The 26,212-nt window shown below is 44.8% G+C and overlaps 1 protein-coding gene across 2 annotated transcripts in view; it reads left to right on the plus strand.

Moving 5' to 3' along the window:
* The first annotated feature begins 10,335 nt into the window (after nt 1-10,335).
* Nucleotides 10,336-26,212, plus strand: part of RUVBL1 (RuvB like AAA ATPase 1) — a 55,576-nt gene continuing 39,699 nt past the window's right edge. The window contains exons 1-3 of one of the 2 annotated variants that reach the window (XM_056524843.1): nt 10,336-10,780; nt 21,343-21,429; nt 25,559-25,691. In XM_056524843.1, coding sequence (XP_056380818.1) covers nt 10,640-10,780; nt 21,343-21,429; nt 25,559-25,691 — 361 coding nt within the window. In that variant the 5' untranslated portion in view covers nt 10,336-10,639. Of the gene's footprint in view, nt 10,781-15,825; nt 15,941-21,342; nt 21,430-25,558; nt 25,692-26,212 lie in introns of those variants that run through there. The other variant, XM_056524844.1, reaches the window with a different exon arrangement.

The following is a 26,212-nucleotide window of genomic DNA, read 5'->3' on the forward strand; positions in this document are numbered from 1 at the left end:
TTGTGCGCCACTAAACACTTCCGGTTGGAAACAAGCTACAAGAGCAATTGGTTCCGACACACAAAATGAAAACATGGCTAATAACATAATGAATTTCTAATATTCATCTAAGAAACTGTTTTAGACAGAAAAACTCTTGTTCATCACACATATTTCTAAAGAAATAAAGCGGAACTATAAACTTCAGGTTGTTATTAAGAAATGAGAAAGGCCATAACACTACATTGGGGGACATTCAAAAACTTGTAAAATTTTATAGAGAGTCTAAAATTGTGACACAAATTTAAAAGTGACTCAGGCTGTTTGAAGATCTGACGCAATTTCACCTTTCCAGACGCCACACAACTTTTAGCCCTTTTAACCCTTATAATGTTCAGTTGTTTTAGTGTTATTGACCTGGGCCCCATTTTACAAATGTATCTCTTATAGCGTTAATAACTTTGGAATGCTTTTACTGAGCGTTGCGATTCTAAGATATTTTTTGTGACATATTGTATCAGGCCCATTTTGGCCTTAAAGGGGTAGTCCAGTGGTGAAAAACGTATCCCCTATCCTAAGGTTAGGGGATAAGTTTGAGATCGCTGGGGCCCCCTGCGATCTCTCTGTACGGGGGCCAGGCTCTCCAGCCAGATAGCGGGTGTCGACCACCGCACGAAGTGGCGGCCGACATGCCCCTTCAATACATCTCTATGGCAGAGCCGGAGATTGCCATCACTTATTTTACCATAAAATGTACGGCGCAACGAAAAAAATATTATTTATGTGGAAAAAATTTAAAGAAAACCTCAATTTAGCAAATTTTGGAAGGTTTTGTTTTCACGGTGTACACTTTATGTAAAAATGACATGTTTTCTTTATTCTGTGGGTCGATACGATTAAAATGATACCCATGATATATGCTTTTCTATAATTGTACTGCTTAAAAAAAAAATCTCAAACTATTTTAACAAAATTAGTATGTTTGAAATTGCCCTATTTTGTTCACCTATAACTTTTTCATTGTTCCGTATACGGGGCAATTTTTTTGCGCCGTGATCTGTAGTTTTTATTGGTACCACTTTTGCTTAGGTTTTAATTTTAATGAATTTTTAATTAATTTTTTTTTTTTATATAAAATGTGACAAAAATGCAGCAATTTTGGACTTTTTATTTATTTTTTACCTTTTTTACACTGTTTACTGTACGGGATAATTAACAATATATTTTGATAGTTCATACTTTCATACATGCGGCGATACCAAAAATTTTTATTAATAATTTTTTGAGGGGGGTAAAATCGGATGATTTACGTTTTTATGGGGGGAGTAGATTTTTCAAATTTTTTTACTTTTAACTTTTTTTTTTTTTTTTACACTTTAATTTGATTGCTACTACTGTTCAGTGCTATGCATAGAACATAGCACTGATCAGTGTTATTGGCTATCTTCTGCTCTGGTCTGCTCGATCTCAGACCAGAGCAGAAGATCCCTGGAGACGGACGGAGGCAGGTGAGGGGACCTCCGTCCGCCATTATGGATGATCGGATCCCCGCGGCAGAGTTGTGGGTGATCCAATCATCCATTTAAAGTACAGCACTGTCGCAGATGTTGTGATCTGTGCTGATCACAGCATCGGAGGGGTTAATGGCGGACATCCGTGCGATCACGGATATCCGCCATTACCGGCGAGTCCCTGGCTGCTGATAGCAGCCGGGACCTGCCACGCATGAAGCGAACACCGGTTCGGTGCTTGCTGTCATGGTGGAGTGTAAATGTACATCATGGTGCATTAAGTACCACGGCACCATGACATACATTTACGTCCATTGTCTTAAAGGGTCAAAGCAAACTTTTTGATGATACATGAAGCGGTTTTTGTGAAAATCTCCAAAATATTGTGGAAAAATTCTGTGGGTCAGTACAATTATGGTGATACCCGATTTATATAGTTTAAAAAAAAAAAACTTTTTCCTTTTCAAAATCCTTTTTTTTCCCTTTGTGTTGTCATATTCTGACAGCCATAACTTTTTCACTTTTCATCAGACCACATTGTGTGAGGGCTTGTTTTTTTGTGGGACAAGCTATATATTTTTTACTTTTCTATTTTTATGTTTTGCGATACATGCTACCTTTTGATAATTTTTAATCCACTTTTTTTTTTAACCAAAATTAGCAATTCTTGCACTTTTGTGTTGTTGTTTTTATACACTGTTCCCTGTACGGGATGAATAACAATTATAATTTTATAGTAAAAGTCGTTTCTACTGTGGTGATACCTATTATGTATAGTTTTTTTGTCACTGTCAATAAATGCTGACAGTTGGCCTGTGAGACCCAGCCTATGGCTGGACCTCACAGGCTTCTGTACTTGGCAGACAGGAGACCTCCTACCTGGCAAAGCAACCATCAGGACCCCGCAATGGGGGAGTCCCCTCCCCCATGTCAATTATATAGATACCATGGTCAGTACTGACCATGGCATCTATGGTGTTAACACTGCCAAGACCGGCGCTTTCTTGGACTCGACAGCTGAGGGGGGGATCCTGGCTGTGATTGACAGCCCGCTGCGTCCTGCAGAGACTTGAAGGCAGATTAAATGGGTATATTCACGGGAACGTACCAATTGCACAGTTGTAACCATATGTCCAAGGAAGGGAAGGTGTTAAAAAATTGCCTCAAACAAGGCAAAAAAAAAATTTTAAGTATCAATCCAATTTTCAACAAATCTAGCACAGTTTACAAAAAAAATGCGATTTTAGTTTTGACTATTCCCCCCATTGTTGTTAAAGTTGGAATAAAAGGTTGTTGAATGAACCTTTGGAAATACTATCTAATGTCTATGACCACATGCCCAAAGTTCTACCTAAACAAACACAGATAATTTGCAACTATCATTGAACTCTGAGTAACCAGTAACAAAGCCTGTCCCATAAATATTTAGACCCACCTAAAAGATTTCCATTAGTTGCCGTTTTTTCCAAAAAGGACCACCCATCAATAACTATACCCATCATAAACCTAAAAAAGTATGGCCTCGTGTACAGAGTAAAAGGAGCCAAATCTGTCATGTAATGTAAATGTATGGCTGTCTTCCAACCAGGGCCTGAAATGTTACTCTGTCTGCAGCCTCCTTACAATTCCCCAATGACTAACAGCCCGTATTCCCGTATTTACCTCAAGTTGTTTATTATTATATAACAATGAACTCCCATAAATAAGATTATTATACTGTGGAAATGGATGCATAATTTCATCTGATTCCTATGTGTGTTTGGGCATCTAGTCTAAAGAAAAAAAACAAAAATTAGCTGCCTCTAAAAGAAAAAAAAATCCCTCAAATATATAAGCCAATTATTTCCCAGGAGTCCAATATTGCTTCATGTTCATAGATTGTTCCTTTTCCTTTGTCGAAATCTGATACCCAACCACAAATAAATTCTAAATGTTTGGTGCATGAAGCACTTTCCTGAGAGAAACCCCACACCGACCTATATTATATATTTCCTTTATCATGGAGATTTTGTTTTCATTCCTATAGCAATCCTTGAATGTGTGCAGGAAGTGATATTGCCAGTAAAGATCGGGGTTAAATGTTCAGGTCTCGCACATATTCTTTCATATTTATACTGAAGGGGACGAGTTCCAAAAACAACAATGTTCTTGACAGTCTAAATCCATCAAACTTCAAGGTTATTTCAATGGTTGAGTGGAATTTGAGTACATTCTGCAAATCTGGCTATTCCCATTCTATAAACACACTGGCCCCTGAGTCCTCCTTGGATATCACATGACAGGCGACTAGCCGTAGCGCTGGGATACATGCTAACAAATGTGAGCTTGCCCTTTTCATACATGTAAGTGCCTGTTAAAGGAGCCCGGTCAGTGACGTTCTTCCTATATTTATTATACAATGTAAACAAGGCAAATATGGGGCCTAATAATACAGGCAATTTTTTGTGTCCTTGTTGCAGCTGCAAATTCTGGCCATACCATTGGTCTAATGACATCATCTAATCGCATTATAGGGACCCAGAGGTATAACATGAAAGTGCTGCATGGTTTCTGGAATTCTACCAGAATAAATGTGAATATGAATGTTTTGGGAGTTATGAGATGTACCTACTTTTGTTTTAAAGGGGTACTGCGGCGCTAAGACATCTTATCCCCTATCTAAAGGGACGCTGGGGACCCCTGTGATCTTGCATGCAGCACCCCGTTATAATCAGTCCCTGGAGCATGTTCATTCCGTGTCTGATTACTGGCGATCACGGGGGCCAGAGCATTGTGACATCACGGCCTCGCCCCCATGTGACATCACGCTCCTCCCCCTCCCATAGGCTTGCATTGAGAGGGCGGAGCGTGATGTTGTGGTAGCTTGGGGGGGGGGGTGTAGGGTATGGGGAGTGTAGCTGTGCAGGTAATAAAGGGTGTTTGTTAACCCTTGCTATTTGTGACGCCAGGGTGAGGGCTCCTCAATAAAGCTTTTCCTACCGCCGCCCTTCCCAGGAACGATAGGGAGGTAGATGATATTGAGTTTAAGTAGATAGTAATAATGGATTGTCCACAACCTGAAAGCTTCTGTAATCAGCGTTAACTTTACTGAAGATTTTCTGTACACTTCATCAACATAACAGAACCTCATCAATACAGCTTCCTTTTGGAGATTGACAATGGTTGGGACTTCAGCTTTAAGAGTCTCTAGACTATTGCGCTGTTCCACTGGATTTAGAAAATTAGTTGCGGTCCCGTAGTCAGGCTAGTATTAGCAGGAATTAGTATAAGACTCACGATTTTTGGTTCTGCTGAGGCCGTAGGTTTTGAGGCCTAGCGTGTCGTTGAAAATTGCGTAGCACACCGTCCTGTTAGTCCGGTATCCACGAGAGCAGCAACCCAAGACAACGATAATTGGACGCAGCTCCCTTATATGGGCAGGGGCTGGACTAAAGCTAATTGGTCCATACGGATGTCAATCACCATTACAGAGAATGCTGGGTAACACGTGACCCAAGGACCTCCTAAGGTCCTGCAACATACCATAGAGGTTACTAGCTTGGTCATATGACCGAAGGTCCTGCGACGCTGAACAAGGTAAGTACTATCCATTCCTATATAATATAGATAGGATTACTAATATATACATTTATTAATACACAAGTTAAACTTAAGGAGAGGCGACTAGGGGCTGTCCCACCTGAGGAACCCTACCTGAATGTAGTTCCTCTGACTTTGGGGACCTCTACACTAGGTACTGGATGCAATACGGTACCGGGACACCGCAATGTCACACCGGGGCGGGACCGTGACGTCAAAATGCTCCGGCCCCCGTGATCGCCAGTAATCAGACCCGGAGCGAACATGCTCCGGGGACTGATTATAACGGGGTGCTGCGTGCAAGATCACGGGGGTCCCCAGCGGCGGGACCCCCGCGATCAGGCATCTTATCCCCTATCCTTTGGATAGGGGATAAGATGTCTTAGCACCGGAGTACCCCTTTAAGCTTCTTTTTTCTTAGTGCGTAGTTATAATCACAAAATGGTGCTTGCATCCTGTACACACCCTGATAAATTAAAACTAGCTAGTGACCTTGAAGGTATAGAAGATTGGATGTACTGGGTTGCTGAGCAGACAATAAAGTTCTTGACCAATGAGCTGACTGACAGCATTAGGCTGCATTTTCACAGCATGTCAGATTTTTGAGATGGACTGAAAATCGTCGTCTGCCACGATTTTCAGTCCGTGTGAAAAATCTGACATGCTGAGAAAATGACCAGATGGTAGTCACTAGCAGACTACGATTGGGTCTGCAGCCCCATAATAGTTAATGGACCCGTACATGCCCGTGCACAGATACGATTTCAGACGATTTGAGCTTCTAAAATCGTATCTGTGCAGCAGACACTCAAATCGTGGTGTGAATGCATAATTATGAGTTATGATGTAACCTGCTTGCTTGTTATGATAAAAGTAGCTGGATGCCTTAGTTCAGTGTGACTGCGCTTCACTCTTTGCATGTAAGGATCACCCATAGGTATAGATACATATGAATTAATTGCTCTCAGGGGAAGAGTTTTCCAACAATGAACCAAGCTGCTGTGTATTTAAGTAGTTTTAGGGTAGGGTCCCACATAACGGATCCGCAGCGTATTTTACGCTGCAGATCTGCCGGTGACCGGACCCATATTGTGCCTCCAGCTGTTGCCACCCCCATTCCTCCACTTCATCCTGCCCCTGGCCTTCTCGCAGCGGCAATCTGCCGCTATGAGTAGCCACACAGGAGGCCTGCGAGTCGCTGAGTCCACCAAGACATCGCAGAACACCCGCCATGTCTGAGTACACTGCAGCCCCTGTGTGGCTGCTCGTAGCGGCGGATTGCCGCTGGGAACAGGCCTGTGGCGGGGTAAGGCGGGGCAACGGGGGGTGGCAACAGCTGGATGGATAGGGTGACCAGCAGATCTGCAGCGTAAAATATGCTGCGGATCCGTTACACGTGACCCTACCCTTAAACTGGTTTTAAGGCTAGGTTAATGTCAACGTTACATGCGGTAACCCATGGCAACTAACAGCTTGTTTAAAAACACACAGCACTAGCTGATTTTATATGCTTTTTAACACTAAAATAAAAGGTGCATAAAGTTTCCCAATTTGTTGGCAGATGTGTTAAAATGCACATGGAGGTAACGGAAGACATAATGGCTTTTTCCAATTGTTCCAAAAATTCTCCCTTTTTGGGAGTTGCAACAGGATTGATGAAGGTCTCTCAAATTAGTGAAGAAACAGTAAATTGTGAAGAAATAGCTTTTGCAAACACTGAAAAGTTAAAAAAAAATTATCAAAATTATCCCTTTTGGGAGTTGCAACAGGATTGGTAAGGATGTCTCAACATAGTGAGGAACATGTAGATAGTAAAGACAAAACAGCTTTAGCTGTTAGCACTAAGGGGGGAAGCAAAGACAGGGATGTGGGAACAGACCATCTAGGATGGCCATTTCCACTGACCATGTAACCATGGTCAATGAGGAATCCACTGACACCTGGCTTGACATCATATTGCTAGACTTAGGGTGTTTTCACACCACGATTTTGAAATACGGTTTCGGCATACGGTTTCATAAAAAATAAAACGTATGCAACCGTACAGAAAACCATGCCCAAAGACTTCCCATTCAAAACCGTATGCACCATAATGTATAGCAGCCAGGGACCCGCCGGTAATGGTCGACATCCGCGATTGCACGGATGTCCGCCATCAACCCTCAGATGCCGTGATCAGTACAGATCACGGCACCTGCGGCAGTGGGGTCACTAAAATGGATGATCGGATCGCCCGTTGCGATCCAATCATCCAGAACGGCCAACGAGGTCACCTCATCCTGCCTTCCACGGGTCTTCTGCTCTGGTTTTAGATCGAGCAGAAGATCACCGATAACACTGATCCGTGCTATGTCCTATGCATAGCACTGAACAGTATTAGCAATCAAATGATTTATATAAATAGTCCCCTATGGGGACTATTAAAGTGTAAAAATAAAAGAAGAAAAAATTTGAAAAACCCCCTCCCCCAATAAAAATATAAATTGTCCCATTTTCCCCAATTTCAACCCCCAAAAAGTGTAAAAACATTTTTTATAAACATATTTGGTATCGCCACCCAAGTGCGTAAATATCCAAACTATTAAGATATAATGTTAACGATACTGTACGGTGAACGGTGTGAATGTAAAAAAAAAAAAAAAAAAAAAATTTCAGCTTTTTTATAACATTTTATATAAAAAAATGGATCAAAAATGTATTAAAAGTTTTATATGACCAAATATGGTATCAATAAAAAGTACAGATCACGGCACAAAAAATGAGCCCCCATATCGCCGCTTATACGGAGAAATGAAAAAATTATAGCTCGTCAAAATAGAGGGATTTTAAACATACTAATTTGGTTAAAAAGTTTGCAATTTTTTTTTATCGCAACAGTAATAGAAAAGTATATTATCATGGGAATCATTTTAATCGTATTGACCCAAAGAATGAAGAATACATGCAATTTTTACCGTAAATTGTACGGCATGAAAACTTAAAGGAGATATCCAGTGGTGAAAAACGTATCCCCTTGTCCTAAGGATAGGATTGCGGGAGGTCCAACCGCTCCTGTACGGGGCCCCGACAGCCCGTGGGAAGGGGGCGTGTTGACCACCGCACGAAGCGGCAGCTGACACGCCCCCTCAATACAACTCTATGGCAGAGCTAGAGCGCTGCCTTCGGCAATCTTCGCCTCTGCCATAGGGTTGTATTGAGGGGGCATGACGGCCACCGCTTCGTGCAGTGGTGAACACGGGCCGTAAAGGACCCCCAGCGGTCGGACCCCCAGCGATCTGAAACAATATGTTTTTCACCACTGGACTACCCCTTTAACCCCTTAACGACCACGGACGTAAATGTACGGCCTGGCTTGGCAGTACTTCGCGCACCAGGACATACATTTACATCCTGTGTATGACCGTGAGCATCGGAGTGGTGCTCGCTTCATACATGGCCGGCTGATAGCAGCCGGGGACCGCCGTTAATGGCCGACATCCGCGATCACGCAGATGTCCGCATTAATCCCTCAGATGCCGTGATCAGTACAGATCACGGCATCTGGGGCAATGCGCATGTTAAAATAGATGATCGGATCGCCCGCAGCACTGCCACGGCGATCCGATCATCTGTAATGGTGGACGGAGGTCCTCTCACCTGCCTCCGTCGGTCTCCTCAGGTCTACTACTCTGGTCTGAGATCGAGCAGACCAGAGCAGAAGATCACCGATAATACTGATCAGTGATATGCTCTATGCATAGCACTGAACATTATTAGCAATCAAATGATTGCTATAGATAGTCCCCTTTGGGGACATAAAATGTGTAAAGAAAAAAAGTTGAAAAATGTAAAAAAAAAAAGTGAAAAAAAAAGTGAAAAATCCCCTCCCCCAATAAAAATTGTCAGTTTTTCCCATTTTACCCCCGAAAAGCCTAAAATTATTTTTTATATACATGTTTGGTATCGCCGTGTGCGTAAATGTCCAAACTATCAAAATATAATGTTCATGATCCCGTATAGTGAAAAAAAAAAACAAAGTCCACAAATATAGCTTTTTGTCACATTTTGTTACAAAAAAATTTATAAAAAATTATCTAGAAATCCCAATTGAAGCAGCACCTCCTAATAGTACTTTGGGTGGGTGCCAGCCCTGAAGACCTCGGTGCTCCGGTCCGTTTTCCAATAAAGATGAATGTAGGCAGCACACCAGGATTCGTGCAAAATTAAAGTGCTTTTATTCCAAAGATAAAGGGGGACATGTATCAAAACTGTGCAGAGTAAAAGTTGCCCAGTTGCCCATAGCAACCAATCAGCTTGCTTCTTTAATTTTGCAGAGGCCTTGTTAAAAATGAAAGAAACAATATGATTGGTTGCTATGGGCAACTGGGCAAGATTTCCTCTGCACAGGTTTTAATAAATCTCCCCAAAAGTCTTTATCTTTGGAATAAAAGCACTTTAATTTTGCACGAATCCTGGTGTGCTGCCTACATTCATCTTTTTAAAAAAATTATCTATACGTTTTATATATGCAAATGTGGTATCGATAAAAAGTACAGATGACGGCGCAAAAAATGAGCCCTCATACCGCCCTCTATACGGAAAAATGAAAAAGTTATAGGTGGTCAAATTAGGGAAATTTTATATTACTGATTTTTTTTTTTTTTAAAGCGGTACAAAAATATAAAAGTATCTAGTCATGGGTATCGTTTTAATCATATTGACCCACAGAATAAAGAACACGTCATTTTTACCGTAAAGTGTACAGTGTGAAAACGAAACCCTCCATAATGTGCGAAATTGTGGTTTTCATTTAAATTTCCTCCCCAAAAAAATATTATTATGGGTTCGCCGTACAATTTATGGTAAAATGAGAGGATTCATTACAAAGTACATTTGGTCACGCAAAAAACAAGCCCTGTAGATGGAAATATAAAAAAGTTATGGATTTTAGAAGGCGAGGAGGAAAAAACGAAAACGCAAAAATAAAAAATTGGTCTGGTCCTTGAGGTGAATATAGGCTTGGTGCTTAAGGGGTTAAGGCCAATAGGCAGTGTGGGTCATGACTGGGAAGTAGATACTGGTAAGTCACAATCCCCACCCCCTCCTTTTCAGAATGAGGACCGAGGAATCGGTTAATTTCAGTGAATCACTTTTAATGAACCGCTTCAGTTTAGTGATCCGGTGTGAGGTGAGATTTCCGAACGCATGGAAAAGACAAACACCTCACACCGGACTTTCCATCACTGAGGTGAGGAGGAGGCGGAGTTCGGTGACTGAGACCGTTGTATCATGCAGCCTCTGTAACTAAGGCTCCTGAGGCCTATAGCAACGCAAACGGAAGCTGCCGCCTACACGTAGATTGACACTTCAATCCTCCAATCCGTACGCGGAACCTGACCTTAGCAACCAATCAGGATACAGCATGTCAGGTCAATGGGCGTTGCTTCCTGCGGCCTTGGTAACCGCATGGTAACCCGCTGTAGAGCTGTGGATTCCCGCTCACGCTTGGAGTAAGACTCAGGAGCTGGCGGAAGCAGTCTCCACACGCCGCACTAGCGCAGCTTCCTGTCCGCAGTCCTATTCCCAGCACCATGAAGATCGAGGAGGTGAAGAGCACCACGAAGACCCAGCGCATCGCCACCCACAGCCATGTCAAGGGCCTCGGCTTGGATGAGAACGGGCTGGCCAAGCAGGCGGCGGCTGGGCTGGTTGGTCAGGAGAATGCCCGGGAGGTGAGGCAGGGAATGTGCTGGTATTAAATGCTCGGTGACCACATCATGTGACACTACATCTGTGGCAAAACTACAACTCCCAGCATGCCCTGACAGCCGAAGGCTGTCAGGGCATGCTGGGAGTTGTAGTTTTGCAAAGGCTGTCAGGGCATGCTGGGAGTTGTAGTTTTGCAACAACTGCGCAGCCAAGGACAGGGGCTACTGGTATAGGGGAACTACATGGCCCAGCATGCATGACTACCTGTGAAGAACAGAATAGACTTACACTTGGATGCGTTATAGTCTTAATAGAATGTATTTTTAACCCCTTCCTTGCAGTTTTTACGTGTGTTTTTATGTGTGAATAAAACGTATAGCTGTGTGGTGGTGAATAGACGTGGTCACATGTGCACTACATCCTGTGCATACGGATCTGTCATCTCTTCTCATTCAGCTACATGGGAAGTGACAAGAAAGTGAAATTTTTGGGTTGAGTGTTCTTTTTTTTGCAGACACTGACCAATGCTGTGCCATAGGAGCATATAGCACCGCATTGATCAGTGTTATCGGCGCTCCATTACTACAGGCTGTTGAGGCTGCCTGCATTATTGGAGCGCTGATTGGACAGGACGGACGAAGGTAGGGAATCTCTGCTTATCCTCTCCACTGAGATACCGGCACTTGATTTCGGCATTTTAGACGCCGTAATCCACTTGATCGCCTCATCTAAAAGGTTAATGCCGGACATCACCCAGATTGGTCACGTCTGTCATAAGCCAGTATGAAGCGAGTTCAGCTCACGGCTGATCCATATACATATGGCGGCCAGTCATGGAGGGGTTAATTCAACTCCTCCCAATGCTGGGCACTGCAGTATAGGAGCATAGCATACAGCTGCCGCTGGAGCACGACTCTGTTACCGTGTTTGGCTTCTTTCACGCTACTGAACAGGCTCTGTTACAAATGGACTTTAAAGGAGAACTCCAAAATAGAAAAATTGTCCTCCATCCTGCCGGCAGTAAAAAAAATAAATAAATAGATGCCTTCTAGAGATGAGCGAACTTACAGTAAATTCGATTCCTTACAAACTTCTCGGCTCGGCAGTTGATGACTTTTCCTGCATAAATTAGTTCAGCTTTCCGGTGCTCTGGTGGGCTGGAAAAGGTGGATACAGTCCTATGAAAGAGTCTCCTAGGACTGTATCCACATTTTCCAGCCCACGGGAGCACCTGAAAGCTGAACTAATTTATGCAGGAAAAGTAATCAACTGCCGAGCCGAGAAGTTCGTGACGAATCGAATTTACTGTAAGTCCGCATATCTCTAATGTCTTCCTTCGCTCCCCCGGTAACCCACTCCGGTCTCCACTGCAATCCTCTTCCTGGTTGCTGGTGGTCAGCGAGTCATATTGCACTCAGCCAATCACCGGCCGCAGCGAAGTCTCGGCTCGGCCGGCGATAGGCTGAGCAGCAGGGTGATGTTTTCAGCCCCGGCATATGAGACGGTGCATTCTGTGTGTTCCTAGTGCTGGCAGGTTCTGCCAGCGCCCCGCACTGTACGGAATGTCAACAAAGAGATTTTCCCGTGCGGAAATTCCGCCGTGTGAACATGGCCTAAGAGTGCATGCTTGCCACGTTTTTTCTATACAGTTCCCGTATCAGGTTTTTGATGAAAAACTGATTCCTCAAAACTTGATTAAACTGTATCAAAATGTGTGTACAAATTTCAACCCATATTTGGAACGGTTTGAAAAATGATGTCCAGTTGCATCCGTTTTTTTAAGAAAAAAAAACATATGTTAACTTTTCACTCTATTTCGAATAAAGTTTCACTTGTTTGATTGAAATTCCTAGAAAAAAAACTGTGCAAAGTCAAAAACTGTATGGTGAAGAGTAGACCGGATGGAACCATATGCACATACGGTTCTGTACGGTTCCCATTGAAAAAAAAAAAGTATACGGTTTAATGCGATTTTTCACCTGGACAAAAAAAACGCAGTAGACTACGGTTTTGGGTACGGGTAAAAAAATGGACTAAACCGGAGGATGCGTTTGACATATGGTTTGCAATGATAAGTCAATGTATACGGTTTTCTATACGGTTCCGTATATTATTATTATTTTTTTTTACTTTAAACTGGTATACAGGAACTGTATAGCAAATACGTGGTGTGCATGCACCCTAACACTTTCTGGCTCCCTGCTGGTCTCTATACTCTAGGGATCGACCGATTATCGGTATGGCCGATAATCACGATTTTGGGCATTATCGATATCGGCAATTACCTTGCCGATAAGCCGATAATGCACCGCACCGCGACTGCATCCCCCCCCGACCCACCGCACTGCGTCGCACCCCCCACCGTGGTGCTGGGCGGTATACCGGTATGAACCGGATACCGTTTTTTTTTCTCCCATGGTATGGATTTTTGCCCATACCGCTATACCGGTCGGGCCCCTCCCCCACCCTCCGAGTCAATAAAAAAAATTAAACTTACCCGTAATGGGGGTGGTCCGGGCCATCCATCCTTCCTTCCTGTAGTGTCTGGCAGCATTCCGGGTGGAGGGTGAACCGGTCCGGGCTGTCCTTCTCCGGGGGTCCTCTTCTCCACCTCGGGCAGGCTCCGGCCTAGTATGCTGCATAGACGCCGCTACGCCGTGACGTCAGGTCCGTCGCTGCGCAGCGGCGTCTATGCAGCGTTACTAGGCCAGAGCCTGCCCGGAGTGGAGAAGAGGACCCCCGGAGAAGGACAGCCCGGACTGGTTCACCCTCCACCGGGAATGCTGCCGGACACTACAGGAAGGATGGATGGCCCGGACCACCCTCCCCGGACAGTCCCTGCAGCAACTGGGAAGGTGAGTCAGGGTTCTGGGATGGACAGGGGTCTGTATAATAGACTATACCTACAGTAGGCCCTCCAGCTGTTGCAAAACTACAACTCCCAGCATGCCCGGACAGCCAACGGCTGTCCGGGCATGCTGGGAGTAGTAGTTTTGCAACAGCTGGAGGCACCCCTAGGCACGGTGCGCACGGCAGGGGGAGCAGTGGTGGTGATAGGTCTCAGGACCCCCGGACAGGTAGGGGGAGAGAAGCGGGTGGTGGCGGCGGCCTATGGCACCGCAAAAGCCACTGCAGTGCATTGATTTAAAGCGCCCGCATTAAATCAATGATCTGCAGCGGTGTCGCAGGGGGGATAAATAGCCGATAACTTGTACCGGAATATCGGTATAAGTTATCGGCTATCGGCCCTAAAAAAACGATATCTGTCGATCCCTACTCTATACTCCCCGTTTCCTTGTGATCAAGACATGTGACCGCCTCAGCCAATCACTGCCTGACTGACCATGACTGTCCTGCAGTCTTGACTCCTGTTAAGTATAGGATTGCAAGTGAAGGGGGAGAAGTCAAACATATATTAACCTGGAAAACATGGATGGAATGGTTTAAGCCGTAAAACGCACGTGCAGCAGGCTGCATATCCCCGGTCTTAAAATAAACCTCTGGCTCCCACATCTCACTGCTCAGCCTCTTGGATAGCATTTTTTCCCCGCTCCTACGATATATTTGAAAGTTTAGACTGTGAACTTTTCAATCCCTGAACAAGTTAATTTGTTTGTGAAATGTTCTATTCTGCTCAGCATGTATCGGTGGATTTTCCTGTTCTTGCTGAGCCAGTCTATGCAGCCTGGTTTTCATTTCATGTGCCGTCTCTCAGATGTGTGCGAACACTGGCAGTGAAGCAGTGCACAACTTGGAAAGTCCTCTGACAAGTCTGGTCCATGTGGGCTGAGCCGAGGGGTTATCTGATGGCAGCAAAAAGCATGCCAAGAAGCAGTGATTGGTGCTTTTATTTATAGATGGAGAAATTGCAGGATCAAAGCTATACAAGCTCGTTCCATTCTTACCCGCCGCACACAATTGAACCGTATTCCTTGTCACTGCGTGTAAATCTGTGGCCGGCCAGATGGGACGCAAACTGTGGAGTCGCTCCAAGCTTATCACGTCCATTTACTTTTAAAGAGCCTCGAACAATAATGATCTCAATTTTACATTGTCATAAACAGGATTTCATATTTAGGTTTTCTGAGTTATGCTTCCTGTACAGTCTGATTTAAATGAAAACCTTGGTAAATTCTTATCTAAAATGTTTAAAGATTATGCAGTTTTTTTTTTTTTTTCTGCATAAGATATCTGCTGCATAGCAAAAATCCATCTATAAATGTTGGGTGATCTCTATAATCTGCTGGTCCACTGGGTTACCTCCAGGGTACGCTAGGTGTGAATAGGGTAGGATCAGACGAGTCGTATTTTGATGTGGTTTTTCTGTAGCTCTACCCATTGACTTCAGTGTGTAGGAAAATATGCAGCAGCAAAATACGGCAAGAATTACCCTACCCTTAAAGGGGTATTCCAGCTTTATCTAAAGGATAGGGGATAAGATGTATAATCACAGGGGTCCAGCCTATCTTACCAGATTGTTTAGAGGGTCACACACATCAGATAAACAGCTGATTGCACAGAAATCGGCAGCTTCGGACAACATTCCGTGTGTATGGGTTGGGAGAGACAGTGTAAAATCAAAATAGTCATACTGCCCCATAGCTCCTGCTCCAGTGCCTTCTGGTCCTCTAAGTATAGGGGATAAGATGTATGATCGCAAGGGTCTCGCCGCTGGGCGCTGCCTCCGAGACGTCACTGCCATGCCCCCTCGTGACGTCACGTCCACGCCTCCTCCATTCATGAATGGAGGCGGTGTGGGTTGACGTCTCATCTCGGTGAGATAGTGCCTGGCCGGGGGCTGCACCTAGATCGCGGGGGTCTCAGCAGTCATACATCTTATCTCCTGGATCTAGAGGAGCAACTGGCAATACTGAGACGCATTGACAACTTGGAGAGGAGTCTCCTGCTCACTGAGCAAGTTCTCTCTGGAGAAGAGGTGGGGGATGATAGTGGGATGGAGGTCAGTCAGGCAGTTAGCTTTGTTACAGTTGAAAACTGGTTAGAGGGAAAAGTGTCAGGGAGGCTAGTCCTGATCTGGCACACCCCAATAAGTTTGTCTGGTTGGCAGATGAGGGGGATGCCAATTCAGAGCTAGCAGTACTGCAGCAAAATACTGCCTCTGACAGCCAGGGGGTGTCTGCTCCAGTAAGAAGGGAAGGAGGAGTGCAGGGCAGGCCAGACAGGTACTAGTAGTGGGAGACTCTATTATTAGGGGGACAGACAGGGCGATCTGTCAAAGACTGGGATTGTCAAACAGTGTGTTGTCTTCCTGGCGCTCGAGTTCGGCACATCGCGGATCGGGTTGATAGGTTGCTGGGTGGGGCTGGAGAGGACCCAGCAGTCATGGTACATATTGGCACCAATGACAAAGTAAGAGGTAGGTGGAGTGTCCTTAAAAATGATTTCAGGGACTTAGGCCGCAAGCTTAACCCCTTAAGGACCAATGCAAATAAACCTGTACGCCCCTGAAAGACCAGGCCTGTTTTTTCAAATCGGGGATGTCTGTCTTTATTAGGCTGGGTTCACACTACGTTTTGTCCCATACAGGAGCGCATACGGCAGGGGGGAGCTAAAAGCTCGCGCTCCCGTATGTCACCGTATGCGCTCCCGTATGTCATTCATTTCAATGAGCCGACCGGAGTGAAACGTTCGGTCCGGTCGGCTCATTTTTGCGCCTTATGCGCTTTTACAACCGGACCTAAAACTGTGGTCAACCACGGTTTTAGGTCCGTTTGTAAAAACGCATACGGCGCAAAAATGAGCCGACCGAACGTTTCACTCCGGCCGTCTCATTGAAATGAATGACATACGGGAGCGCATACGGTGACATACGGGAGCGCAAGCTTTTAGCTCCCCCCTGCCGTATGCGCTCCTGTATGGGACAAAACGTAGTGTGAACCCAGCCTTAGAGAATATCTCTGGTAACGTTTTGCCAATCTCGATAATTCTGACATTGTTTTTTTGTCACAAGTCGTCCTTCATGTACATAGTAAAAGTAAGCCGATATCATTTGTAGTTTTTTTTTACAATGCAAAAAATCATGAAATTTTTACAAAAAATTACGATTTTTTGCTATTTTAACACTAATTGGTTGCATATATTTATACTTACTGACCAAATAGTTTATGAAACTTATACTTTCAGATGTCTACTTTATTTTGACGTCATTTTTGTTTTTAATTAACATTTTAAATTAGTTAGAACCCTAACAATTTAACTTGAAACTTTGAAAATTTAGAAAATTTGAAAAGTACATCTTTTTTTATGTGCTATGCAAGGTTTGGAGAAATTAAAAGGTAGTAGAACATAGGAACACCCCCCAAATGACCCCATTTTAAAAACTAGACCCCTCAAGGTATTCTCTAGGGGGTACAGTGAGTATTTTAACACCATAGTTTTTTGGCAGGAATTATTACAAAGTCAGTGTTAAAAATTCGAAAATTGTAATTTTTCACAAATGCATCATTTGGGGGGCATATTTTTTGTACATCACTTCTGATATTGAAAGAAATGCACCCTATATTTAATTTAGCTGCTTGTCCCATGTTCGGAAATACCCCCGCTTTGGCCATATATGGTTCCTTGGCCGCGTGGTAGGACTCAGAAGGAGAGGAGCGCCATTTGGCTTTCAGGGCAGAACAGTACCCCCACCCCCACAAGTGACCCCATTTATTTACCGCACCCCTACAAGTTATTGGCTGGACCAGGGACCACTCTGATTGGTCCTTGGTTGGCTGGCAGTATAACGCGTCTGTCTGTGACAGTTAAGGCTCCTGATGGATATATCCGCCATGTTGTGGGAATAAGCACCCGCTCATGGCGAATATATCCATTACTGCTGCGGCTGGGTAGCTCAGTGTGTCCGCTCATGACTGCTGGCGGAAAATCCGCCGCTATGAGTGGATGCACAAAGCTACCCAGCCGCAGCAGCGAGCTCATTACCGTGACTGCTGCATAATGTGTAGGATCACGTGGCGGACATCCGCAGCATATTACATGCTGCGGATGTCCGCCAATGCGATCCTACACATTATGCTTTTTTTTTTTTTTATTAGATTCATTTAATAAATGTATTTTTAATATATATATTTTTTTTTTACACTTTTATTACATTTTTATTTATTTTTACACTTTTATTTTATTTATTTATTTATTTTTACACTTTTTAATGCTTTGGAATACTTAGTATTCCAAAGCATTGCAGTTATATGCTGCCTGCCAGTTTTCACTAGCAGGCAGCATATTTCACTGGCAGGCAATACCCAGGGCAGACCTGGGGGTCTTTGTAGGACCCCCGGCTGCCCAGGTATGCAGCAGCACCCCACGATGCTCCGGGGTGCTGCAAGAGAGACAGAGGGAGCCCCCTCCCTCTGTCAGAACTCCTTACAGCGCGCGGTCACTTCTGACCGCGCCTGTAGGGGTTAAACTGTCGGGAGTGAAGTGAACTTCACTCCCGGCAGTGCGACAGGTCCCGGCCAGCCGCGTATTACACGCAGCACCCCGCGATCGCGATGCGGGGTGCTGCAGAGGAGACAGAGGGAGCTCCCTCCCTCTGTCATAACACTTACAGCCCGCGGTCACTTCCGACCGCGGCTGTAAGGGTTAAAACTGCCGGGACCGAAGTTTACTTCGGTCCTGGCAGTGCAGCAGGGTCCCGGCTGTGTGATACAGCCGAGTCCCTGCCGCGATCTCGTGGGTGCACTGGGCAGCACCCACGAGAAGAATGGACGAGTATAGACGTCCAGGTGCGGGAACACCCGCCAACCTGGATGTCTATACTCGTCCATGGTCGTTATCGGGTTAAGGCAAGGACCTCCAAGGTAATATTTTCTGAAATATTACCTGTACCACGAGCCGCACCAGAGAGGCAGCGGGAGATTAGGGAGGTAAACAAGTGGCTCAGAAGCTGGTGTAGGAAGGAAGGGTTTGGGTTCGTGGAGAACTGGGACGACTTCGCTGTTGGTTACCGGCACTACCGTAGGGACGGGCTGCACCTCAATGGGGAGGGTGGGTGCAGCTGTGCTTGGGGAGAAGATGGCTAGAAGGGTGGAGGAGTGTTTAAACTAGGGACTGGGGGGGAGGAGGGAAACTACAACGTAGAGGGGGAAGATGATATCGGTAGAGAGGGGGGACTTATTAATATACCTGGGGGTGGAGCGGAGGGAGGGGTAAGAATTGTTAATAGGGATAGGCTTCATAGGAAAAAAAACATACACCATTGAATTGCATCTAAATTCCGTTTTAGAAAATTTTGTGGAAAATTTCTGCTGAACTTTGAAGTCCTCTGATGTCTTCCAAAAGTAAAAACTTGTCAACTTTATGATGCAAATAGAGATGAGCAAACTTACAGTAAATTTGATTTGTCACAAACTTCTCGGCTCGGCAGTTGATAACTTTATCCTGCATAAATGAGTTCAGCTTTCAGGTGCTCCGGTGGGCTGGAAAAGGTGGATACATTCCTAGGAAAGAGTCTCTCAGGACTGTATCCACCTTTTCCAGCCCACCGGAGCACCTGAAAGCTGAACTAATTTATGCAGGAAAAGTCATCAACTGCTGAGCCGAGAAGGTCGTGACAAATCGAATTTACTGTAAGTTCGCTCATCTCTAATGCCAACATAAAGTAGACATATTGTGTATGTGAATCAATATATAATTTATTTGGAATGTTTATTTTCCTTACAAGAGGAGAGTTTAAAATTTTTCACCAAGAAATGATGCAAGTATTGAGGAAAATTTACCACTATGTTAAAGTAGAATATGTCATGAAAAAATATTCTCTGAATCAAATTCATAACTAAAGGCATCCCAGAGTTATTTAATGCTTAAAGTGGCAGTGGTCAGATGTGCAAAAAATACCTGGGTCCTTAAGGTTAAAATGGGCTGGGTCCTTAAGGGGTTATGGAGTAATCTAGCTTAAAAAAATGATGCTGTGGACAGGATAAGAGTTATACTGACCTACCTCTGTCCTACCTTCTTCCACTCATCACTGCTTGTTGCTACCTCCAAGACATGTCTGCTCAGTAGGGACTTGCATGATCAGCCAAACACTGACAGGACATGACTGTGACCAGTGATTGGCTGAGTGGGCAGGACCTGCGCCAACATCTTGATGTGGTGATTAGCTGGGGACCAGAAGGCACTGGGGCAGGAGCTATGGGGACCAAGATAGGTCAGTATGACTTGTATTTTGATTTTTACACGGTCTCTCCCAAGCCATACACACTGATTGTTTCCTGAAGCTGCAGATTTGATCAGCTGATTATCTAGTGTGTGTAACCCTCTAAACAATCTGGTAAGGCTGGTTTCACATCTTGTTTTTCAACTATGTATGTTCCCGCGAACTTATGTTCAAAAACCGTATGGGGAAAAAACCGTATGGGAGAAAGTAAACCGTATGCGGTTTTAAACAGTATACTGTTTTTAAAAGTGCATACAGTTCCGTCCGTTTGTATTTAAAAAAAACAAAACATAAGTTTTAGAAAATTCTGTCCATTTTTAATGGGAGGGGTCTTGGGTGGGGACGTTAGGATGCAAATGCACATGTGCAAAGAAAAAACGCTTACGGTTTCGCCGTATGGAACCGTATACATGTGCATTACCCTTTGACGTCCATGTAAGAAAAAAAGAAGGTATGCGGTTGCAATACGGTTTTTAAACCAGAGTCAAAACCGTGGTTGAACACTGTTTGGGGTACTGTTAAAAACCGTATTGCAAGCAAACCGTACGCAACCGTATGCATCAGGGTGCATACGGATTTGCAATGCTTTGCCTATGTATACCATTTTCAATACCGTTCCATACGGTTTCACTAATGAAAATGTATGCGGGAACCGTAGTTGAAAAACGTGATGTGAACCCAGCCAAATTACTATTTGACTGATAGCTATGTATATGGCCAGCTTGACAGCTATAGTTAAAGGGGTACTCCACCCCTAGAAATCTTATTCCCTATGCAAAGGGTAGGGAAAAAGATGTCTGATCGCAGGGGGTCCAACCGTTGGGCAACCTGGCGTTCTGAATTTCGGGCTTCCGTGTTTGTGAAGTCATGCCACTCCCCCTCCTTTCATGTCTATGGGAGGGGGCGTGACAGCTGTGAAGGGGAAGTACACAGCCATCACTCCCCCTCCCATAGACACGAATGGAGGGTGATGTCACAAATACAGACCCCGAAGCTGGCATTCTGAACATAAATGTTTAGAACACTGGGGCCGGCCCGGAGATCGTGGGTTTCCCAGCGGCCGGACCCCCAGCAATTAGACATCTTATCCCCCATCCTTTTGATAGAGGATAAGATGTCTAGGTGCAGAGCACCCCTTTAAGCACCAAGTAATGATATTGCCCAGCTGCTGCTTATTATGGTACACCATTGTGATTTCTCCATGTGATATGGCAGCCAGGAACTGGGTTAAAATAGTCAAATGAGCTGGTTTGTTTTTGAAAGGGGGAGGGGTTGAATGCTGGGACTGGTTTTGGGGGGTAAGAATTAAATGTCTTTTTTTCCTGCCAAACTTTTTCTAAATGTTCCCATTTTTAGTCAACACATTGTGCTCCGTCAATTGTTAATTTTTTTTTTTTTATGTTGCAGGCATGCGGGATAATAGTAGAGTTAATTAAAAGCAAGAAAATGGCTGGAAGAGCAGTGCTGCTTGCTGGACCTCCTGGAACTGGCAAGGTAACTTGGATTTCACCTGCATCCTATTTAGCCGTGGAAAATGTTAGGCATGAAAATCGGAACATTCCCGACAAGTACAGCAACTGGCAGTGCCCCCATGTGCTGAAATGTTCCTCCGTTCACCCATAGCTAAATGAATTTAGTGTTTAGTGAAAAAATGAATTATACTCTACATAAAAATATAGTTGGTCTATATTCCAGTATTCCTGCATGTCATGCAATGTTAAATATTTTATTAATTTCTGCTTTACCACCAGAAGGCATGGTACTGTTGCTTGCTGATGGGAATTTATAGTGCCCCTGTCATTTAAAAAAACAAAAACTTTTGACATGTCAAGTTTTTATCCATAGCTTGCGTTTCCCTAAATGGACTGTGCCTTATGGGCAATACCTCTGCATTAGAAAAAATTGCGCAGACTTTCATAGTCCGTCTAGGATTCTCTGATTGTTTTGTAGCAGAGAGATACCCAAAAATTCTTAGTGGATGCCTGTCTTAAATTTGTCTACCTAAACAGATTGGCTTGGCGAAGATGGGATGAGATAAAATGACCCCCAACACTAGTAACACTTACAATCAGTCTTAAAAGGGGTGCTCCGGCCCTGACATCTTATCCCCTATCCAAAGGATAGCGGATAAGAGGTGTGATCGCGGGAGTCCCGCCGCTGGGGACCCCTACAATCTCTCGCATGCAGCACCCACCTGTGAGAGCTGCACGTAGCGCTGCATCCTCAGTCTGCCGTGTTACTCCTGCCCCGTAGTCGTATCGTAACATCACCCCTCGGCCCCCACGTGACGTTGCGCCCCGCCCCCGCAATGAAAGTCAATGGGAGGGGGAGTGTGCTGCACGAGTCATAACTTAGGAATGACTCAATTTTAAGACTACTACCTAAAGTCCATAAGGTGGCCTTCAGAAGAGCTGCTAACCTATAGAACCTAGTAGCTCCTAGTTGGCTAAAATCAAGTAAAGTGACTTTTTCCCACTGATAATGAGAGCAACAGTAGTGTAGGGAAATGTAAGCGAAACACATGTTTGTACTGCCAAATGATTGACCGGGGTACCAAGTCATTCAGTTTATTTTAGAGAATTTTAGAAGCGATACCGTAGGATTTCCCAAATACCATATATACTCGCGTATAAGCCGAGGCCCCTAATTTCACCCCAAAATCCCAGGAAAAGTTATTGACTCAAGTATAAGCCTAGGGTGGGAAATACATCATCCCCCCCATGTCATCATCCAGACCCCTGTCATTAACACCCTCATCATCATCACCCCTTCATCATAATCCCCTTGTCATCATCACCACATGTCATCAGGCCCCCCCCCCCCCCCCCCTTTTTCAGCTGTCCGGGTTTGCTGGGAGTTGTAGTTTTGAAACATCTGGAGGTCCGCAAATTGAAGACCACTGCGGCCTTTGACATCATCCAGACCCTCCACCCCCTTTTAGTTTTGTACTCACTTCCGCTCGGCAGAACGTTAGGGTGCGCAGGTCCGGTGCTGCAGGTCCGGTGCTCCTGTCCGGTGGGATAGTCGTTCCGGGCTGTCCATCTGGAGGTCCGCCGGTTGAAGCGCCCACTGAGGGTGGGGAGCTCACTCGAGTATAAGCCGAGGGGGGGGGGGGGGGGGTGTTTTCAGCACGAAAAATCGTGCTGAAAAACTCTGCTTATACTCGAGTATATACGGTAGGTTTCAGAATCCTATTAATCGTGAGTCCTCCTGGATTTTTTCCTTGTCTAAGCTTTTTTTTTTTTTCTTTTTGCCTGACGGCTCAAATGAAACAATTCCTGTTAATCTAGTCTACTTAAGTGTTGGGGGCTGCTTAGTGCCACTTTCATTTTGCTGCATTAGAGAGGAATTTTGCTGTTTGTTTAAGGGGTACTCCGGTGAAAACCTTTTTTCTTTTAAATCAACTGGTGGCAGAAAGTTAAACATATTTGTAAATTACTTCTATTAAAAAATCTTAATCCTTCCAGTACTTATTAGCTGCTGGATGCTACAGAGGAAATTCCTTTCTTTTTGGAACACTGATGACATCACGAGCACAGTGCTCTCTGCTAACATCTCTGTCCATTTTAGCAACCATGCATAGCAGATGTATGCTAAGGGCAGCATGGTGGTTCAGTGGTTAGCACTGCTGCCTTGCAGTGCTGGGGACTTGGGTTCAAATCCCACTAAGTACAACAATAAATAAAGCGTTATTATTATAATAACATCAGCAGAGAGAACTCTGCTCGTGATGTCATCAGAGAGCATTCCAAAAAGAAAAGAATTTCCTCTGTAGTATTCAGCAGCTAATACCGTATATACTCGAGTATAAGCCGACCCGAGTATAAGCAGAGACCCCTAATTTCAACCAAAAATCCCAGGAAAAGTTATTGACTCGAGTATAAGCCTAGGGTGGGAAATACATCATCCCCCCCCCTGTCATCATCCAGACCCGTCATTAACATCCTCATCATCCTCACCGCCTGTCATCATCCAGACCCTCATCATCACCTGTCATCATCCCCTTGTCATCATCCCACACATCCCCCCTTCAATATCCCCTTGTCATCATCCCCACCCCCATTCATCATCCCCTTGTCATCATCCCCACCCCCCCTTCATCATCCCACACGCCCCCCTTCATCATCCCACACACCCCCTTCATCATCCCCTTGTCATCATCCCACACCCCCCCTTCATCATCCTCTTGTCATCATCCCACACCCCCCCTTCATCATCCTCTTCTCATCATCCGCCCTCAGTGGTCTTCAACCTGCGGACCTCCAGAGGTTTCAAAACTACAACTCCGAGCAAGTCCGGGCAGCCATCGGCTGTCCGGGCTTGCTGGGAGTTGTAGTTTTGAAACCTCCGGAGGTCCGCAGGTTGAAGACCACTGCGGCCTTCGACATCATCCAGCCCCCTCTCACCCCCTTTAGTTCTGTACAGTACTCACCTCCGCTTGGCGCTGGTCCGGTGTTGCAGGGCTGTCCGGAGAGGAGGTGGTCCGGTGGTATAGTGGTTCCGGGCTGCTATATTTACCGGGGGCGCCTCTTCTCCGCGCTTCCGGCCCGGAATAGAGGCGTTGCCTTGACAATGACACAGAAGTACGTTGGCAATGAACGTACCCCTGCGTCGTTGTCAAGGCAACGTGACTATTCTGGGGCCGGGCCCGAAGCGCTTAGAAGAGGCCTCCCCGGTGAAGATAGCAGCCCGGAACCACTATACCACCGGACCACCTCCTCTCCGGACAGTCCTGCAGCACCGGACCAGCGCCGAGCGGAGGTGAGTACTGTACAGAACTAAAGGGGGGTGAGAGGGGGCTGGATGATGTCGAAGGCCGCAGTGGTCTTCAACCTGCGGACCTCCGGAGGTTTCAAAACTACAACTCCCAGCAAGCCCGGACAGCCGATGGCTGCCCGGGCTTGCTGGGAGTTGTAGTTTTGAAACCTCTGGAGGTCCGCCGGTTGAAGACCACTGCGGGTGGAGAGTTCACTCGAGTATAAGCCGAGGGGGGTGTTTTCAGCACGAAAAATCGTGCTGAAAAACTCGGCTTATACTCGAGTATATACGGTAAGTACAGGAAGGATTAAGATTTTTTTAATAGAAGTAATTTACAAATATGTTTAACTTTCTGCCACCAATTGATTTAAAAGAAAAAAGGTTTTCACCGGAGTACCCCTTTAAAGGTCTTTATCAGTTGATCAGGAGAACAAGAAGGGAAGAGCAGCTATCAGCAATCATTCGTGCGCTTCTCCCCCCTCTTGTTCTGCTCACTGGTGGCATTCTGGGAGACCCTGATCGATAAACACTTTTTACATGTCAGCGACTATTATAATCTGGCATTTGTTTTATGCAGGACTGGGCTTCACTGTCAGACTCGCAGATAAACTGTGGAAAGGCACTTTTTAAAGGGGTTGTCCACTGTCCAGTTGCAAAAACTGTGCACAGGTTGTGTGTAGCACTGCAGTTCAGTCGTATTCATTTCAGGGGAGCTGAGCTGCAATTCCAGACACAACCTGTGCACAGGAGTGGGGCTGTTTTTAACAAATAGAAGTTTTCTTACACTGTGCAACCTCTTTAAAGCCTTGAGATCTGGTCAGAACTGTTCTGTATATGAAATAATAGAACACAATTTGTTTTACAGACTGCTTTGGCTCTAGCCATTGCTCAGGAGTTGGGCAGCAAAGTTCCTTTTTGTCCTATGGTTGGGAGTGAAGTCTATTCCACAGAGATTAAGAAAACTGAAGTATTAATGGAGAATTTCCGAAGAGCGATTGGTAAGTGACAAATACACCCTGGTTATTCGTGTGCATTGTCCCTTGGTGAGATCAGTTTTCTGCAGTAGAACTCCTACCTTCCTTGTGATGTGCCTGCAAAGTAAAGAAAAAGGTTAAAGGGGTTGTCCAGCATTTAATTTTTAAAAATGGCCAAACTATCAAAAAAGCTGCACTTACCTACTTTATCTCCTTCCTTTTCGATGGTGCCCAGTGCTCCCTGCTCATCACTTCCTGGTCTCTACTGCAGCCAGTGGTTGCCTGGGATTTGATTATCTTATTTTTTTTTAATTTAATTATCACAGTGTGGTCACTTTTAACCACTTAAATGGGCACTGTCACCAACTTTTTTTGATATGTTGTAGTACTTATGTACTACAACATATCTTTAATATACTTTTATTATTTTTTTTTGCATTAAAAAGGTTTAATTTACATTTAAAAACAGGCTACTGAAAAAGGACTGATTTTGGAGTGGCAATCAGTCCTTTTTCAGTTAGGCTGCGCTCGCTCCTGCCTGCTCA

The sequence above is a fragment of the Hyla sarda genome, chromosome 6, assembly GCF_029499605.1.
Source record: "Hyla sarda isolate aHylSar1 chromosome 6, aHylSar1.hap1, whole genome shotgun sequence".
In the NCBI taxonomy this organism is placed as follows: Eukaryota; Metazoa; Chordata; class Amphibia; order Anura; family Hylidae; genus Hyla; species Hyla sarda.